This window comes from Sceloporus occidentalis, unplaced genomic scaffold (genome assembly GCF_023333645.1).
Source record: "Sceloporus occidentalis isolate IW3139 unplaced genomic scaffold, rSceOcc1.0.p SCAF_15, whole genome shotgun sequence".
NCBI lineage: Eukaryota > Metazoa > Chordata > Lepidosauria > Squamata > Phrynosomatidae > Sceloporus > Sceloporus occidentalis.
In genome coordinates, this window is record NW_028316995.1 from 7599697 (window position 1) to 7620635 (window position 20939).

Here is a 20939-nt window from a genome sequence, read left to right on the forward strand (position 1 = left end):
AATCAGTTTGATCAGCGTGTATAATAGTTATTGTAATAAACATATTGATGGTCAGGGTAGTGGTAGACATGTGCTGCATTAGTAACCTTTGGGCGCAAGCAAACACAATTTGCTTGAGATTCTAGCCTTTAACTAAAAAAAAAAAATCACCCATGCTCATTATGCATGCAGTCTCGGCTAATATCGATACCATTCAGTCTGTGAACTTTAAAGATGGCATTTATATTAATTATGAGTTTTCATTAAAATTAAACAGAGTGATTTTACATAATTTTACAATGCATTATGGCTAAGTTATACTCGAGCTTTTTACTATACAATTCTATACTTTGATCTCTAGTAGTCGTAGTCAAATCTCTTCGATAAGCTAAGCAATTATATATATATATACTGTATGTATATATATATATATATACTGTATGTATATATATATATATATATATATATAAGATCTGTGAGTGAGCCTCATTTATTTCCTTTATTTTTCCATCACAAAAGCATCAGATGGGTATTATGTATAAAAAGTGGTTCCAATGCACAGTATAAAAGTGGCTTTATCACCAGAACCAGAGCGATGTTCCTGACAACTGGAGCATTCCACCGGTTGCAATGGTACGATGACCACTTTTCAAGCTAGAACCCCTTAAATACATAACCTCTATGGCATTATTTTTTGTAGCGCTTGGGTTATAGCTTAAACTTTGTTTGCGTTGTCTAGTTTGGAAGAGAGGTGGCCAATACCAGAGGCTAAGAGAGGCTATCTGGGTAAGGTCATTTAAGAGCTGGGCTTTATAATGGATCATTGGATTTCCGATCAATCTTAGTTTTGGTTCTAATGGGAGATCAGTGTCTAAAGAATAAATCTCAGAATAGCGTCTGTGTTTATTTTACTTTAATATGGGGACAATCAGTGTGTAGGAAATCTGAAACTAATGGAATGGTCAGTGTGTGGGGAATGCAGACTCATATGGCTCTAGTAAAGCCTGCAATGTCATACTGTACCGGACCCGCTAGCTATTAAGAAATACTTCAAATTGTACTATAAATAGAGCTATAACGAAGTCGCAGAGGCAAAAAAAGGTCCCACCTGTTTGCTTAATTTAAATCATTTGTACCAATAAGCAATATTGGAAACCTACTTCCTAGCATTGTTGAATGCCCAGACTGTTATACATTAACATGTCAAATTTAGTCTTACCCATCATTTTTGCTAGAAATCCTTAATTGTCATGTGACACAAAGGCAGGTAATCCAGAATTGCCATAATTTGTAGCCATCTAAATATTATTTTATTCTGTAGCAAATTAGGGGGGTTTTTTTAACCATGGAAGCTAAAAAGCATCTGAAGCTCAAATTAAATGTAAAATTAAATTGTGCGTGTATGAAATAAATGGCAGACGTGCAATCAGAGTCAAACATTTCTTCATGTTGTTCGAGGACACCATTTTAGTGTAATTATAATGGTGTGCCAAGTCATAAAAATACTGAAAATGTTACCACTATTTAATTCTCTACCTAAATATTATTTTTATATATGTGTGTCATCTCTCACATTTACAGTTTCACACTATATTTTGTTATTTAACAGTTTTTTGTAGTTTAAAATATTTTACTTGTGGAACATTTGTTTTTTATATTTTTTATTTTTTGCTATATATACGCAGATTACCCAAATAGGCATAATTTTGAATGGAATTTTTTATATAAAAAAAAGTTAAACTCTGCATTCTATTATTTTCAGTAAATAAATAATAACCGTTCTCCTATTGTGCTCTTGTCTGATGCTCATGCTGGCACACTTCTGATCTCTATGTTAGCTGTAGGTAAAAGCTTTCAAAGATTCCAAGTGATGAATTTAGGCTGTCATAAGAAGAGCCAGGCATGTAATCACAATGTCAAAATGAGCGCTTGATGTGAAGAGCTGAGGTATTTTGTTTTGGCATTTCAAAATATATGAGTTCACAATTTTGCAAATTTCTAATAAAAATGCATGGCAAGAAAATAGTCAAGGTACAATATGTAGCATAAATACATCTACATACTATATATATATATATATATATATATATATATATACATACACATACATATATAATGTAGTAAAAATAATAATGATAAAATAAATATATATATATATATATATATAATTTGGTTGAAGGGTACACCCAGGTAATTATCATTGTGTGCACGGCTACTTAGTCTCTTTATCGCTCTCTCTATCTCTGCTTAAACAGTTCTGTATATATATATATATATATTCTTTTTGTGTATATAATGGAATGTGTTGGTTTAAAGATACTGAGAGCTAACACTGTTTGAAAGCATATTTGAAACAGAATTGGTCATGATTTGATATCCTATTCTGTAATGAAAAGTACATACAGACAGTTCTTGGCTTTTGGTTCTCCGCCATTAAAATTTTAATATTTTCCTGCAGTATTTTGAAGCACATGCTGAATTGTTCATCATTTGTACATGAACAGAATAATGTACACCATTGCTAACATCACATTTTGTGTTATCTCATGAACCTTTATATATCAGTGTGATTTAAAAAACAAACATCTTTTCTTATTAGTTTTTTTACCATTTTTGGCAACAGAGGAACACTTAATTCCTAAATGGTGAGCTACACCATGAGATTTTTCTCGGGTATCACAGTTTGGCTCTTAACCTGGCCTATTCTCTCACTTGCCCTCATTTAGCCAGTTATCCATGCCTTGCTACTGTCTAAAGAAACTAACATAAAATCCTATGCACTGACTCCTAGCTGCACTTTTCTGCCCCATCTACTGGGCCACACAGCATGTGAGTATAAAAAACGTAACAAACAGCCGTGCATATCCAGCCATTGGCCAGAGGTTTAGCATTTGGCGGGAGTTGTGCGTAAAGTGCCATAGCCACTGAGCCATCCCCCGTCCAACCATGATTTTGTTTATCACAATTAGTGTTAATATTCCCATCCCCAGCCTCCCCATTCTCATTATAATGAGGGTCTTCTGTACTGCATAGAGGAAGCGGAACCTAGCAGAGTTCACGTGACATCACATGACTCTGCTACAGTCCTGCTTTCTCTGTGCAGTACCAGGGAACGCAGAGGGAGGCTGCACCCTCTGCTGAAGTCTGTGAGCGGCATCGAGGAGCTGCAGTGCAGGTAAGGGGGTGGGGAGGCTGTTTGAATGAGTATGCGTGATTGAGGGAATTAATCTGTGAATGAATGCGTATATGAATGAATGAGTGTGTGTGTGATAGCATGGATGTGTAAGTGCTGGAACCTAGGCATGATGGGACTTTGATTGCTGTTAGCAATCACACTCCTATCATGCCAAGTCAGCCAGTCCATGCTGAAACCTAGCTAGCTGCCCCCCTTGTGTATTGATGCTGCCAGCAGTATGGGGTCTGCACATCACTTACAGCCACCCTGTACCAGCATGTACTGGCTGACCTGGCATGATAGGAGTGTGATTGCTAACAGCAAGCACAGTCCCATCATGCCTAGGTACCAGCATTTACTGGTTGCCTGGGTATGATAGGAGTGTGATTGCTGTGTGGGCAGTGTGGACGCCAGGGCTGGCTTTGGGGTGTGCAACCTGTGATCTATGCCTGTAATTTAGGGGGTTTTAAATATACCTTTTAATGACGTGTTTTTATGTGAATTCCAATTGATCTATACCTGCAAAGCTGGGTTTTTGCGTTATTCTATACACCCATGTCTATATATTTCCATACATTATTTATGTATACCTGCAAATACAGTGTTTGTATGTCTTATACATGCAGTGCTACATTTCATATACTATTGTATACCTGCAAATACAGGATTTGTATGTCTGATTCTGTTTATTTGATATATACCTTCAGTGCTGAGATCACAAGTGAATTTCAGTTGATCTATACATGCAAAGCTTGGTTTGTGTGTTAATGTGTTGATCTATACCTGCTATCAATACACAAGGGGCAAAAACACTAAGGGGGGTATAAACGACAATGCAGTGTGAAAAATCCATCCTGATGTAGACGTCTGTGACGTAGATTGTGTCCTGCTGTTTGTGTGTTTTTGGTTATCAGTGTAGCAGAGCCTGCCCTCGGGTGTGTGTGTATAGGTGTTGGTGTGGCAGAGAGTGGAAGTTTCGACAGGGGCGCAATTTCAGTGCTTGCCATAGGCGCTATTTTCACTAGATCCGCCTCTGCTCCCATGATGTCCAAATTAAGATAAATATGATTGGGCATAAATAGGCAAGATCTCCAGTTTTTCTCACCTTTGATTACTGATTTTACAACAGGATCTCCTTTGAGTATCAGATTTATATTAAAATACAATGTAAAAAATACATTAAGCACAATGCATATTAAAAAAATATGTAATAGTGTTTACAGATTAAACTAAGCATACATGTTCTCCATTTTAATAAAAATAAAGTAATTTGCCTGTATAGTGTGTACGTATGACGTTGCCTTTATTAGACAAAGTTAATTCATTGTTACTGAAATACGCATGCTCCCAGGCAGAATGTATAATGAGAACAGAAGAGCCCCATAGCAAATTAATACTACAAATGATGGTGATCGTGTGCATTGCATGAAAAAATAACCCAGGGAAGACATGAAAAATCTCTGTAGGAGTAAAACATTACATTTATTTATATAGCGCCAGAAGGCTTAGATAGGACACTGGCTGAGAGTATTAGAAGGAAAGGTTGTACGCTTCTGCAAGAGGTGAGTTTTCGAAATTTGAATACGAGGGAGAAAATCTGAGGGAACAGGGAAGGGAATTCCAGAGAAGGCGTACAGATCGGGTGAAATCCTGGATGCGGGATTGGGAAGAGGTAATGACGGTAGAAGAGAGACGAACGTTATGAGAGGAACGAACAGGGCGGGTAGGGGTGTATTTGGATAGAGATATAAGGGGGTGCAGAGTTGTTGAGGGCTCTGTAGGTCAGGGTCAGAAGTTTAAATTTGATTCTGAAGGGAATGGGGAGTCAGTGGAGCGATTGGCATAGTGGAGCAGCAGATGAGGAACGGTGGCAGTTAAAGAATAATTTAGCTGCAGTGGATGGATTGGAGCGATGAAAGGAAGGAGAGGGGAGACCGGCTAGTAGGGAGTTGCAATAATCCAGGCGGGATATCACAAGAGAGTGGATTCGTGTTTTGGGTGTTTCTTGTGTGAGTAATGGGCGGATTTCGGAAATGTTTCTCAGGTGAAGGGGTTAGGATTTGGTGAGGGACTGGATGTGGAGAAGAGAGTAACCAAGGTATTGTATAAAATAAAAACAACCAAGGAAAGATATCATTAATCTGTTGCAGTAGAACAGGTGTAACTAAATTTCAAATCACATGATGACATTTACCGTGTGTCCAAAGACTTACTTGGGATCGTGGTCATTTTAATTTAAAAATAGAAGAGCTACCCTTTCGTTAGAGATGTGTCTGTCTTCACCAGAGAGACCATCAAAGCTTTACCGTTTAGAAGAGATGCTATTTGGTTGGGTTCCACCATAGCCTAGAGCTCTAGACCCAGGCTTCACCCTCGTAGTCCCTCTGGATCATCAGCAGGTAATCAGTTTTTTTTCCTTTGTTTTAACAGGCATATTTATAAAAATAAAATTTGTTTTTATATGGAACATAAAAAAATATTATGACCAACAGGAATTACTAAGCTTAATAATGTTATTAAGTATGAGCATTATGCTTTACATTCGGCAACCTTAAAATATTCAAAGCAATTTGGCCATCTTGATTAGAAACAACATGTTTGGAAGCTGGATTAAAAAATGTATGGCTTCAAAATATGAAATAATGATGTTTAGAACCATAATGATTTGATGATATAAATTAACATAAGATAAAATAAAAGATGCAGGTATTTTGAAGTCCATTTTTGCCCTCTAGCTGCTGCTTAAATTATCATTTTTATCTATGCAGTTAAAAGTACTAATATTTTCCAGCATTTTTAAATGACATTAAACCAAAACTGGAACTTTGCAGATGAAAGAAACTTTATGATTAGCAATGCTTTTAGATGTTTTATTCAAAATGACTTTTACATATATAGAAACATGAAAGTACAAGAGATTAAAATAATTATGTAGCTGAACAATGTTTAAGAGATATATCTATATCTGTATATTTATGTATGTGTGTACACTATAAGGGAAATACATTGGGACATCTGACCGTTACACCAACAGAGAATTTTATGACATTGCATTCAAGACTTTGTAGAGTTTCTGTGGGAAGTTTTGCCCTTTCATCCAGTAGAGCATTTGTGAGGTCAGGCACTGATGTTTGATGAGGAGGTCTGGCTCGCAATCTCCGTTCCATTTCATCCCAAAGGTGTTGGATAGGGTTGAGATCGGGGCTCTGTGCAGGGCGGTCAAGTTCTTTCACAATACACTCATCCAACCATGTCTTTATGGACCTTGCTTTGTGCGCTGGGGCACAGTCATCCTGGAACAGAAAAGGGCCTTCCCCAAAATGTTCCCACAAAGCTGAAATCATAGCATTGTCTAAAAAGTCTTGGTGTGCTGAAGCATTAAGATTTTCCTTCACTGGATGTAAGGGGCCAAACCCTTGAAAAACAGCCCCATACCAGTATCCCTCCGCCACCAAACTTTAGAGTTGGCACATTGCAGCCAGGGAGGTAATGTTCTCCTGGCATCCATCAAACCCAGACTCGCCCATCAGACTGCCAAACAGAGAAACGTGATCCGTCACTCCACAGAACACGTTTCCACTGCTCCAGAGTCCAGTCGCGGAGTGCTTTACACCACTCGATCCGACGCTTGGCTTTGTACTTGATCTGAGTCTTGCATGTAGCTTTTCAGCCATTGAAACCCATTCCACTACCACCGCACAGTTTTTGTGCTGATATTAATGCGAGTGGAAGTTGGAAACTCTTTAGCTATGGAATCAGCAGAGCATAGGCGACTTTTACTCACCATGCACCTCAGAACTTGGTGACCCCGCTCTGAAACTTTACGCAGTCTTCGTGGCTGAGTTGCTGCTGTTCCAAAATTCTTCCACTTTCCAATAATACCACTTACAGAGGTGTGTCCCAATACTTTTGTCCATATAGTGTATGTGTATATGTATAAGGCTTATCCATGAAAAAGTAAGTGTCCATTGGGTCACCTTGACTTGCATGTACCTAGCATGTGATAATTCTCAAGTCGGCTGAGTGGCAACTCTTCAGACTCATCAATGTAGTCTGCACCAGGGAGCTGGCTTAGATCAATACTAATTGAGAGAGATATGATTGCTGGCTATATGGGTAGAATAGACATGGATATATATAAAATGTTTAAACATACATCCATCTGTTTAACACTGATACAAATATATTTTGTGGCATATGTACACAGTTCACTCCTTGTCTGCAGAACGGCCAAATATTCCATCTCCTAATGTATAAATGACAAAGCCATTAGCAGTGTTTGCTTTCTTCTGCTTTCAGGTTTTAAGTGTCCATTTGCTTGAAACAAGGGGCACCATTTTAGTACTTCCCATTCCACGCACTCTAGCCAGGAACCCCACAGGGACCTGATTAATGATTGTGGATTAGATTCAGCTCTGTCAAGTGGGCTTCACTGGTCTTACGTCTTCAATTGCTCAAGTCGACCATAAGAAAAATGTTTTCTGTTGGGCTGTGGATCATCTTCTCAGTAGTATACAGAAGGCTTTCATCTGCATTTCAATTCAACAGTTTAATTGAGACAGAGAGATTAGTCTTGATGACTTAGTGTTCAGTGGTGGGAACTCTCTGGGTTTGAACTTTTGTTACTTTTATTGTTTTGTCAAATATGGAGATGTATACGGAAAAAATATGTTGTTTTTTCATTCTTAGAATTATAACATGTGCTTTTTGGTTTGCATTCAATGAAGTATTCATAAATAGCTTTACTTGTTCTAGAAAAAAATGGTTGCGTAAATAGAGTGTAATGTACTAATTGGGTTGTCTCCTAAATATTAACAAGGTTAAATATAAACAAATGTGTTTTATCAAAGCTTGTAGACAATGCACACAAAAATCACTACTCTGAAATTAAACACTGGCAATAATAAACAGTAAGTGATTGACACTTGGAGATTAAATTTACCCTTTTAATGTTCCTTAGAAAATAAATGATAGGGATGATTAAATAAGAGAAGCTGAATTAGAAAGAATAGAATAGGATTATGGATTGCTGTGACCATAAAATAATGCCTACAGTATAAATAAGCCATAATTTATGTTATGTGGGTAAATATACTCCCCCGATCTGTCTGATATGGAAATATAATACTGATCTTTTACATGAGTTCTGGCGGTGAGTGCTAAATGAACTCCTAAACTAACTGTAGAATAAAAAAGATACTTCTAATGGGTGAGTTTTTTAGGGAAGGTGGATTTTAAGGTCAAAATCAGATACACGTCAGATTGTCTATCTCTCCAGTAGTCATCCTTCCAGGTATTTCTACACCACAGGGATGCAAATCTATGTTTCACTTTCATCTGGCACAAAAGGCTTATGATGCCAAGCCATATCTTTTTTTATTGAACATCACTTTTCAGCAGTATTGGTTTTCAATTTCTGTAGTTGTTCTCAGTGTCTGCCTTCAGAGATCGAGTAGAAATTCCCAAAATGTCAAAGCTTCTATCTTAATTAAATCTTTGTTTCTGCATTTATTTAGCCTTGCCAATCAATCCCATGCCACTTTGATAGCTATTTAGAATTATTTGAGATTCTTTCAAGTTTGGGATCAAAGGATTCTTAACAAAATCTATTTAACTGCTATCGGTGTTCAAAAAATAGTTCAGTCTTAATTCTCCAGCACTGCAGTACTGGGTAAGAATTTAAACATTTGGCTTGTATTTTAATTGACCCAGAGACTTTGGGTAAAGCAACGCTTCTGGGGTCTCTGGGTCTTCAGCCAGAAACTCTGGGTGGTGCTCCAGGAACCTCCACTCCTCACCCTCTCACAATCTAACCATGCTATGTGTCCTGAAACGTCCACCTACGTCAGCAGGACCACCTATCCAGAGAAGGGAGGGTTCCAGGTAGCTGGAGCCTAAACGTTCCTACGTATGCTGATTTGTGACAGCAAGAAGACAGGGATACACTGTGCTAAAACATCTTGTTGTTTCCAAAATGCTAAAGCTGAGTTTTACACATGCTGAAGGCAGAAAAATACTAGGTAGGATGGTGGGGGACACGGTGGTGGAGAGAGTCATGTCAGACAGGCCTGCAAGGCTCCTGACCTGACATACAGCTTCCCACAACGTAAGAAAGCTTTAGGTAATCTTGTCATTACAAATATTAAATTTCCTTTTTTATTGCATGCATATATGGCATTTCATGCCCTACAGGGTCTAAATCTTAGTACCTATTCATATGTAGGTGACAGGTCCTCTTTAAAACAATATGTGTTCATTCCACAGTTTACAAACTCAAAATCCCATTCATTGATTCATATGTTCTTTCATTCACCATTGTTTGTTTTTTTTCAACCCACAACTATTTTTAATAAATGTGTATGAGGAAATGTGTATGCAGGAGGAATTCTAGCGGTGTAATCTGGCCTAGGGTGGCAGGTGGAGAGTCCTTGCAAAATGGGGGGAAGGGTTTTTTTTTCCTGAATATATAAATAATATTTATAAATAATATATATTCTGAGCTTTTATGTTTGACTTTAGATTTTCTGAATATTGAGTTCTGATAATTTGGCATAAAAAGTTTTTGATAGTTCTTAAAATGTAGCATCAATAAGGTGTATCTCTCGCCATCAAAACAGATCCAGATAAACCCCATATTGTTTATTTTTGCCCCTGCATAGCTGCCCATGTACAACTACTCATGTTCATTATTGTACCCATTTAACATGTTAGACGTCAATGTGATTTTATTGATGGTCGGGAAAAAAAACATCTTGTGAAAATGATAGAAGGTGTCTATAATTTTATAGGGAACACATTTGAGAACAATGTACAGTGAAATATCACATCTATATTGTCAGATATCCCTAACAATATAGACCTATAGACCTCCAATTACAGCCTATGTTATTCTTGTTCCACCAAGGCATCAGTTCTAGTTATTCAAAATATACAATTTGTGCATGGTTTATTTATTGGAAATATCCTAGTACGAGGTTGAACATGAACACCAGAAAAATCTACAATTTCAAATAGTCTCCTTCTGACATTGGCTTTTTGTATTTGGTGGCTAGATGAATCTTTTTAGTCTTTTTAGAGGTGGAGCAATGTTTAGCCCCACCCATACTCCACCCCCTTTCCCTCCCACTCAAGATGGTTTTGGGCTAGCCCCACTTCTGTGTGCAGTTAGCCCCTCCTATATGACAGATAGCCCTGCCCCTTTGTGGAAGAACAAGTGCTACAGGTAGCTTTTCCAGAGGAGGTCCAAGGTATAAGCGTGAGCTACCTACTGGGGAATGGTCTGGACACTGCAGAATGCGGGCTGTATGTGTGATTTGTTTATGTAATTTAAACTTTAGTTATTTCATAAAATCTCCCATCCAGTTGGACATTTTTCGTTATTAATGAAAGCTCTGAAAATCCTTTTATCTGCCTGTCACTGAAGCTGATTCGCTAGCCTAGTCTTTTCACTTCAATCTATGAAAAAGGATTACTAACAAATAAACCGCAGAGACATTCTCTTTCTTTATCAAAGGGCAGGCAAAAACAAAATATTGATTTCTTTGAAAGATGAGCCTTACAGCTTTTTGATTGTAAGCCCCGTAGTCTTATGTTGGTTGATGGTATGTGACAGATTTAATATTTGAATCAGTCTTTTATATTAGCACTGAAGAAATCTGAATTCACAGTAGATGAGTACCAAATACCTTTAAGCTACTCTAAAACCTGAAGATTTAGAATGTAATTTTCCCCAAAACAATTCTATAAGGTGTAAAGCAGAATGCCTCTTTATAGTAAAGAGGTATAAAATGAATGTTTGTATTTGTTTGTATTGTTTATTATCTTCCTCCTCGTGACACAATCCAGGTGAACTGTGCAAGTGACCACGCCTCCTGTCTGCCCCCACCTGCCTCTTGCCACACCCCCAACACGGATGTCCCAACTTGGACACCTGGAATGCGTGGGGTGGATTTTCATGGCAATAGAAGAGTTTTCTTGAAGAAAAGGTGTTTTTGGACAATAACGTCAGTCACATTTATAGATTGTTACACATACTGTGCACTGAAACTATTTAAATGCTACTATATATATATATATTTTTTTTTTAAATTAATATTTTTTGTAAGATTTATTAAATCTACCGGTAGCTTGTGTCTTTTTATGTTCAGCATTGTTGCTTTGACAATATTTCTTTTAAATGGTAAAGGGCTATTTTACCTCATTGAAAGTAAGTTTGCTGTATGGTAATGGGACATCTGGTATGACCAATTCATTTGCTGCCTCTTTTTCTTGTCCCATCCTTCCAAGTTTACCAGAGCTAATCAACTTGCACTAAAGAGGAGGAATAACAATGAGTAGTGATGTTTATGTTAAATCACGGGCCAGAATACTATCCCTCCCAGTGCAAAGCTACCAGCAGATGCAATTATGTTGGAACAGAGCTGAAAACAGAGATTATGTCCTGTCCATCAGATGTTCTGGCCAGTGTCCCAATTATCATTGTACGACATAGTAAAGACCATTTTATTGGAGTTTCCTGAATTATAAAAAAGTTTCCCAGAAAAAAACCTTTAATACAAATTCTTTTTTTACACCATGTAAGCAATATATTATAGACCTTCTCATCCAACATCAGTGTCTGACCTCACAAATGATCCACTGGATGAATGGGAAAAACCTCCCACAGAAACTCTCCAAAATATTGTGGGAAACCTTCCCAGAAGAGTGGAAGCTGTTATAGGTGCAAAGGGGGGACCAACTCCGTATTAGTGTTTGTGTGTTTAGAATGAGATGTCATAAAAGTCACTGTTGGTGTAATAGTCACCTGTCCCAATACTTTTGTCCGTATAGTGTACTTAAGATAGATGCGTTCAATGCTCATAGCATCACAGATTTATTTAGAAAGCAGTTGTAATCTATTTTTAACTTATACTAAATGTTTCTCAACAAAATCAATTGCTAAGCAACAGTTCATCTCTCTACATTGATTAGTGTAGACTTTTTTCAGGTTACAGCCAGCTGCATTGAAAATATTTTAAATGCCGGTCGTTTCTGGATTTTTAAGACATTCTTTGAGAGCTGATCCATAATATGACGTGCTTTTATTCACTGGCAAACTACAGAATTGTGAAAAAATACACATTTGAATGTTTTCATCTGGAGAAAATCATGAGCATGTGTTTCCAATAATGGAATATTTGTTATGCAATTTCACATTGTGCTGTTGCACAGAATTTTTTTATTATCTGTATGTACATCAGCGGAAAAGCACAGGAATATAAAAAAATGCCACAATTTTATATGAATTAATCTCACTCATTAGAATTAGCTCAAAATCTGGAATTTGGTACCAAATATTCCTCATATTAATTGCAACCCATATACAGTATGTCTTCAGATGGCCAAAGGGGAAGACTTTTGTTGGGGGGTCATGTCAGGAAGCACAACTTCATTAAGACTTTTTATGTGGCTTTATGACTTATTGATGCATGTATTTAATCCACTTTATATGTAAGCACATTTTCTGCTCTTATCGAAGATAAGCAATTACCTTGAGCGTAGTGTTAGGGATGGTGTCAGAGTCTAATAGGTGTTACTAAATGCTAGTCTTTGTATATTATATTTAAGCTGGCTCAACTTCTTCTATCCACAGCTTTCAACATACCCCAAGGAAAAGCCACCACTAAGGTCATGTGTCTCTATAGAAATAAACCATATGCTGTCACATTAGATGCATAGGGGGGTTTTTTTTACTTGTATGACTAGGGTTGGCTAGGTTGGATGGCATTTATATTCAATGTATGTAAAGGGGAAACTTATGGAAACTACACATTTTTGTACAATTGCACCAAAGTATCTCCGTTGCTGTACTAGTAAACACCCAACAGGGTAGAGATCCCCCCTGGGCTTCGGAAAGATTTGGCCCTGGAAATACTGAAAGCTTCCACAAAGGGGTAACATAAAAAGAGGAAAAGAAGGACCATTGGGAATTTCGTAAAAGTGGCACTACCCTGTAAGCATATTCGTCAGCTCTCTAGGGCCCACGTTCGTTTAACGGCCCCTCTCAGAATATATGAGTGTTAAAACACAGCTTTTGTCAATATACACTACAATATATCTCTTAAGAAAAAAATGATTACAATGTTTCTATAATGTCCCTTCTTTTTACCAAAACAAACTTGTTATTGTAAGCTCCTTTTTACATTATTATGTAAATTTACATAATTGTTTTGTTATTTGATTGTAAAATATTTTCTTAAACTGTGGTTTGTAACTTTACATCCTGTACAGATTAACAATCTATTACTTTGCTTTCAGATGTGTCTAGTATGAGTGGCACAGCAAGTAACAGGTTAGAAATTGCAGGAAAAAATCCTGTGTCTGGAGTGTGCTGAAACAGCTCTGCAGAATGTAAATAAGCATCCTTTTTGTGCTAATAGGTTCTTGCAGAGAGATCTGGTAGTTGGACTGGATGACACTCTTCTGAAGAATGCTTTTGTCGTTTTCAGCGATTGATATAATTCCCTAAAGCTTCTTGCACTTCAAGCCAAGGATGCTTTACCACATTTAACCCTGAGAGCAGCACGTTGTATAACTATGGACTGTGTTGTTTTCAAAGGGTTAATACATGAACTTATAATAAAATAGCCTTTGTCATTTGTCAGAAGCGTTAACACACATATTTAAAGGATTTTTTGTTGATCTAAGAAAGGGTTAATACTGGAATTCATTGAAAGAATCTAATTGCTAATTAAATGTCTGTAATACCATATTTTTGCAACAGCTCCCCCTAGTGGCGTGAATTAAAAACTTCTTCTCTGTGCCATGGAAACTGTCATAAATGCACATTTTTCTATTAGTCTTATATCCCTGAATGTTTTATTTGGAGATAGGAGATTTGTCAATATGTGTATTATACAAAACAGTCCTGTATTTTTTTTTTGTTTGTTTGTTTTTACTTAATAAATAATTACACATAATCTAAGATAAATTGATTTACTTCAAATCCCTAACATCTGGAAAAGTCTAACAAATAAATAATATTACTGATTGGCTACTATATACACACAGGGCTAAAGGCACAGGCTGGATTAAACAATTAAATAAACCCTTAATCTAATTTTCCAACATAATAAACCAATGTAGTAATCTAGTCGATTAAGCCACACGTTTTAACAACCGATATGCCGGGAGTTGCAGTACATGCCAAAGACTTTAGGACGGGTATTAAGACACGCAACTTATTCCCTATCCTGTGCAGATATTAGTTAAATATTAGACGAAACATTAACTGAGCTCTCTAGCATGCTAAGTAAATTAACCGTAATATATGTCATTTTATTTTTTCCTCTAAAGATTTATTCTTTGTATTTTACTTGATAAGTGGAACAGCTTCCCGGCAGAAGTAGTAGAGGCTGATCCAGTGATGGAATTTAAACATGTATAGGAAGACGAGGCCAAGGTCTGAGTCTTAACATTACAAAAAAATGAGCAGACTAGACGGGCTAAATGGCTCTTATCTGCCTTATTGTTTGTTTCTAAAACAACACAGAAACCACAAGTAGCCAGTTCTGTATCTATCAGCCTATCAGTGACTGCTTTTGTCTCACATGTCAATACAGCATTCCCAGCAAGAAAATATGAATGAAATTTTGAAAAATAGGTATTTTTTGGACATTCAATAGTACGATCAATTAAGTAAAGTAAAGTGTTAAATTGTGCAGAGTAGGAACGTTCCTTTTGTTAATATGTGAGTAAGATGTGTTTTTTTTTAACTTGCTTCTAGGATCCCAAATTACGCGAGCAGTTGGAAGTTGGGAATTTTGGAGGCCGCCTGGAGTATCGCATGTTTACAGTTGTTTACGGACCTGACCTCGTTAACATCTCTTATTTGAACTTAGTGGCATTTCAAGAAGAAATTGCAAAGGTAATCTGATGTTATTTTATTAAATGCTCCAATTAAATAATAATGTTGAATTTGGTTTTTAATGTGGGCCTTTGGCAAAGTCATAGCAAAAGTCGTGACTAGAATGTCCGTTCAGACCAGAGGTAATATTTCTAGGTGAATTTATGAAGAATCTAATTCTGCAGACCATTAGCATGCCTCCCAACTGTCCTGCTTTGCGAGGGATAGTCCCAATTTAGAAACTCTAAGCCTGGTTTCCCGTTTTTTTTTCCTGGTTACCACTGTCCCGTGGTCTCAATTTAATTATGCAGCATCTGGGACACCGGGCAACGGATGTTCAGTATTGTGCGCATGCACAGTAGCATGAGTAACACTCTACGTTACACACTCTGCCCCCTGTCACTGTGATTAGCCAGGTTTGGAGATTGGGAGTTATGCTGTAGATTGTAAGCTCTTGGGAGCAGGGCCTTCTCTAACTAATGCATCTTAATGTATAAGAGTCTGTCAATTCTAGTCTTGTCATATCCACTAATATTGGCACCCTTGGTAAATATGAGCAAAGACGACTGTGAAAAAATTGTCTTTATTATTTAACCCTTTGATCTTAAAAAATACACAAAATATATATTTATAGATACACAAAATAGATATCAAACAATTGCAAACACAAGACAGGTTTCTTTTAAAAACAATGTTAAATATATGTGTGGCACAATTATTGGCAGCCTTTTAGTCAATACTTAATGCCACATCCTTTTGCCAAGATAACAGCTCTGAGTCTTCTATAAGGTCTGGTGAGGTTGGAGAATACATGGCCAGGGATCTGAGATCACCCCTCCATACACAATCTCTCCAGAGCCTTCAGATTGCGAGGTTGATGCTGGTGGACTCTCCTCTTCAGCTCACCTCACAGATTTTCAATGGGGTTCAAGTCAGGAGACTGGGATGGCCATGGTAGGACCTTGATTTTGGGGTCAGTAAACCATTTTGGTGTTGATTTTGATGTCCTGCTCGAAGATCCAACCACGCCCCATTTTAAGCTTTCTGGCAGAGGCAGTCAGGTGCTCATTTAATATCTGTTGATATTTGATGAGTCCATGATACCATGTATCCTAACAAAATGCAGGAAAACAGCCCCAAAACATTAAAGATGCACCACCATATTAAACCATGGGCATGAGGTACTTTTCCATATGGCTTCCTCTCTGTGTGCAGCAAACCCTCCTCTGGATAAACCTTTGTTGTGTTTGCTGTTGTTTGATATCCATGAGAGTGGAGTATTTGTGTATTCTTTGAAGAAAAGCGCTGTGTAAATTCTTGGTGCTATATAAATGAAATAATACTAATAGTGATTTTTTTTTATAAATAAAAGCTGCTTCTGTACTAACTTCTAACTGTAGATAGTGGTCATACATGGGAACTCTCAGATGCGGTTTGATATCAGTACAAGCCCAAGTGACTTCTTTAAGAGCTCTGAGACAGCTTGATAAATAGATGTACCATAAACAGGCAATCATTAACAGAGATTTATTCCATCTGATAATTCAATTCATTACCTCCATTTAGAAAAACTGCGTTTCTGTCATTTGTTACGGGAAACGTTTGCTTAGTTACTAAATTGGCCATGTGCAAATTGAAGATATTTGGGGAGACACTTTCCATAAAATTAATTTCTTCCTGTATGGGCCACACCAGACATGGACTAGCAAGTGAAAAATGGAACACTACCTGCAAGTTTAATGTTCACTACACTTATTAGTGATCATGCAGTCTGGAGTCATTTCGGGAACCCTTATTGAAAAAGACATAAATCTGAATTACAGATCCAGTTATAGCAAAATGGAGACATAATTTGCGAGTCTCTCATTATTAAACCGCTGTGCTTTCTTGGAATTGCTTGTTCAGTCTGGAGCATGAAAGACATAATAAACAGCGGCAGATATGTTCTGTCTAAAGCTTTGTGAGCTGTGGTTCTGCTAATAAATCCAGAGCATTTCTTTAATTTCCAATTAGGTCAGGTAAGGTTGCTATTTGCATGGCAACCTGGCTAATATATCGTTCAACCAAAGATCGCATGCAATTAATGCCCAGTTTCTGTCTGCAGATTAGAAGGGCAGATTCAACCAGTCCCAGCGTTCCCATCCACATCCTGACTTAAGAAAACAGCGTGTTCTCAAGCCGTCTTTTGTATTCTGTTCTGATGTGCGCAGCCAAGTCTTACTAAACGTCATTCACTATGAAAGGGCAGAAAGTGTCCTATGTCTTTTATTCATGATCTGTTTTGGAAGTAGAAAATCTTTCAAATGCTGTCAGGGCCATTTTGTGTGACATTTAGGGCAGAATAATAATGTAAAAGCGCTTTGTTTATCCTGTTTTTACTTGGTTGCTAATCATAGAAACCATTTGGCTCATGTATTCTGCCCATTTTTTCCCATTGTAAACACACAGTTATCGGCTCTTATGTCATATGCCTATCCGACGCATGTTTAAATTCCCTCGCTGCATTAGGCCACTTCTGCTGCGAAACTAATCCACTTAGCTTCCACTCTCTCACTAATATATATAATGAAATGAATGTTTATGGCACAGCATCTTCATGGTGCTTTTACTGAAGCCTATAGTCTACTTAGCACTCATGGATAAACAGGACAAATCAAGTATTTGCATACTGGCAAATGTATATAAACAAACATAGGTCTTATTTACTTTAAAGCAGGCCATTTTAAAATAGAGTAGCCAAGCATTTTGACTCTCCGTGAACCTGGCCTCATGGAACACTTGTGCAAAAGGGCGGTGCCTCATAGAGCAGTTGTGCAAAGGGCGGTGCCTCCTGGAGCACTCGTGCAAAAGGGCGGTGCCTCCTGGAGCACTTTTGAAAAACGGCGGTGCCTCCTGGCAAATCCACTTCCTGGTTTGAGAAACTGGGGAGAGGCGGTCTCCGTGGCTCCACTGTTTTGGGAAAGTACTCCAAGAGACCAGAATAACGGAGATTCATGGAGAAAGAGGGCTGCAGAAACGCTTCTCTTATTCCGTGATTCTGTGAAAGAGTCAGTTAGAGAGAGCGTGAGTTACATTTTGAAGTGGGGGGGGGAAGGGGTGCTAAACATAGGACCCCCGGGTGCCAAATTCTCTTCTGCCAGCCATGCCTCTTACCCAGGGCCAGCCCAAGACAAAATGCCGCCTGGGGCGAAGTTTAAAATGCCGCCCCCCCAATTATCTACCCTTCCTCTCCCTGCCACCCCCCCATTATCTACCCTTCCTCTCCCTGCCGCCCCCCCATTATCTACCCTTCCTCTTCCCCCCCGTACTTACCTTTCAGCAGTCCTGCGGTGAGTCTCCCTGCTCGCTCTCGCTGCCGGCTTATAATGCTGAGCGCCGGAAATGACGTCATCTTCCTGCGCTCAACATTACAAGCCAGCACCGAGACCGAGCTAGAGGGCTCGCAGAGGGGAGAGAGAGAGGGGCGCCGAGCGGGTACTTGGTAAGATAAAACCACTCGGCGCCCTCTCTCTCTCTCTCTTCTCGGCCTTAAAAAAAAAAAAAAAGGGCTTGGGGCGGCAAAGTGCCGCCCCTTCAAAAGTGGCGCCTGGAGCGGTTGCCCCACTCGGCTCCATTGTCGGGCCGGCCCTGCTCTTACCATACCCCTTATAACATAAGTGTCCCTTTTTTGCCTTTAAAATGTTGGGGAGGATTGCTTAAATTAAAAGGCAATGTGAGTCACCATAAATTACCTGTAGATTTCACAAGTGCTTTTCCCTAAAAGTTCTTTAAAGCGGATTCCTACTCCTATGGGATTCATACAAGGAATGTCATCCCCACACCATGCATTGGTTTTTAGTTCAGTGTTCTCAGGTAAGAATAGTATTTTTGGATTATGTTTATCCCTGTGTTTACATCCGTACCATGCAACATAGAAAAATATTTGGTTGGCTACAGACATAGATCAAACTAAACATCTTATGGCTTCTGTACTTTAGCTAAAGCATGTTTATTTTATATCTACTTAGGAGTGGACAGATGAGATATTCAGTCTGGCTACAAATCTACTGGCACAGAACATGTCCAGGGATGCATTTCTGGAAAAAGCGTAAGTAGCTTCGTTATTTATTGCAAAGGGTGTGACTTCTGTTTTCTGAGTCAATTTCCGCTTTTTCTTGTTAGACATTTCCATGGCTATCGCTTATTCCCAGATGAGTTGTCACCTTTTTTAAACTTGGCTTTTATTCCTGGAAGTAGCTGAGAATATTTACGCAAAACAATAACACAATGTAAGATCTAATACACAGGGAAATCAACAGTTTCCATAATTCAAATATCATATTTTTTTTATGTGTGCATGTGACTATTCAGATATAACCTAAAAATGATGTACTTCCTTGATGAGAATGATTTATGGGTGAGGTATATACCCTAAATATATATATATATATGTATACACAAAATATTGTAAATATGCCTTAGAAAGCTTTTTGAGCTATACATTTGCTAGCATGCTGTATTTACATGTGCATATACGCCTATAGGTTAATCATTAGGCACCCATACATTACTATACACAAAGTAAAATTTGGCAAAGTTCACTGTGTCCATTCTGCATGAGAGAGGATCCTGCTCTGGATTTGGCCTTGCCAAGTAACTAAGACAATTTTAGCTACTTGTGTACATAAGGGCCTTCAGGTTCTTAAATAAAGTTGAGAAAGGCTCTTTTGGAACATTCTGCCAAAGAAAATAGAAAAATTCATTGGAAAATAATGCAAATATAGATCTCTGTTTAGCTTTATTCCTAATATCTGATTTTATATCACAGGTTGTCTTGGTATTATTGTGTTTTCCAGTATTAAATATTTACAGTAACTTTGAAGAGGAATTAAAAAGCCATTGCATCAAATAATTCTGGGTTATCTTCATTTTGAAGGATGACGCCATATTTGTACAGAACCTTTAAAGCATTATTAGGAACTACGTGCTGCTTTGAAATTACCATCGCATTCACTATGTAGACAATGATATTGTCCAGAGCTGGGGACGTTATGCCACTATAATTAGAGTCATTGGGGATAATATTAGGACAGATGGGTGAAGTTAGGAAAACATTGTACTAAATCAGCATAGTATGAAGACTAAATTACTGGTAGCTGGTGGTGTTGCAAGAAGGTTCAAAGCCCAGTTACTCTGAAGTAACCCTACCTGGTGTCCTGGCTTTTGTGGCATTGATCTGTGATAGCTTCTCCATCGTGGGCTACTCATTCTGTCACTGATGCAATGGTGCATGCCTCTTAAGCACAGCTCTTCTATTCCCCTCTGTACAATGCATGGTGAATATAACTGACACCCATTCATTCCTGCCTTATTCCCACCAAAAAAAGAGGACAAAGGGAGAACAGGTCCATCAGAAGATCTTCCAGTACCATGTAAACTCTATTGGAATCTCCCATCACAATTCAGGTGTGTTGTGTCTTAAAAGAGCTTAGCAGCCTTTAATGCAGTCTATGCCAGCACAGCCTCCATAGGATGGCCAGTTAGGGTAAACAAAGATCTTCTAGATAGAAGCATTGCATGTAGTTTGGTGCAGAGAACTTGATTTCTGCTTTGTTTATTATTGATGGTCTCTGTGGGGAAAATTATTTGGTTTTGGTTACAGCTATTAGACACTTGTGAGTTGTGACACCTACAATAGTCTTTTTTCACAGCTTCTTATTTCTTTTCTCACTAGGTACACAGGTGTCTTCACCTGCTTCCCTTTTTATTGTCGCTATCATGTCAAAGACCTTTCTAATTCCAGGACAGCTATCAAAATAAATAAATATAATAAAAAACAAAATCTTAACAGTGCATTCATTTGTACTATATACCTGGGCCAGATAGGACATTAAAAGTAGCAGGATAAAATGATGTAAATGC

General features: G+C 38.0%; 1 protein-coding gene across 1 annotated transcript in view; it reads left to right on the forward strand.

Moving 5' to 3' along the window:
• The window catches only part of LOC149303207 (1-phosphatidylinositol 4,5-bisphosphate phosphodiesterase beta-1-like), a 253652-nt gene that overhangs the window by 135470 nt on the left and 97243 nt on the right, over positions 1–20939 (forward strand). The window contains exons 5-6 of the mRNA XM_089481675.1: positions 14919–15059; positions 19046–19125. Coding sequence (XP_089337801.1) covers positions 14919–15059; positions 19046–19125 — 221 coding nt within the window. The remainder of the gene's footprint in view (positions 1–14918; positions 15060–19045; positions 19126–20939) is intronic.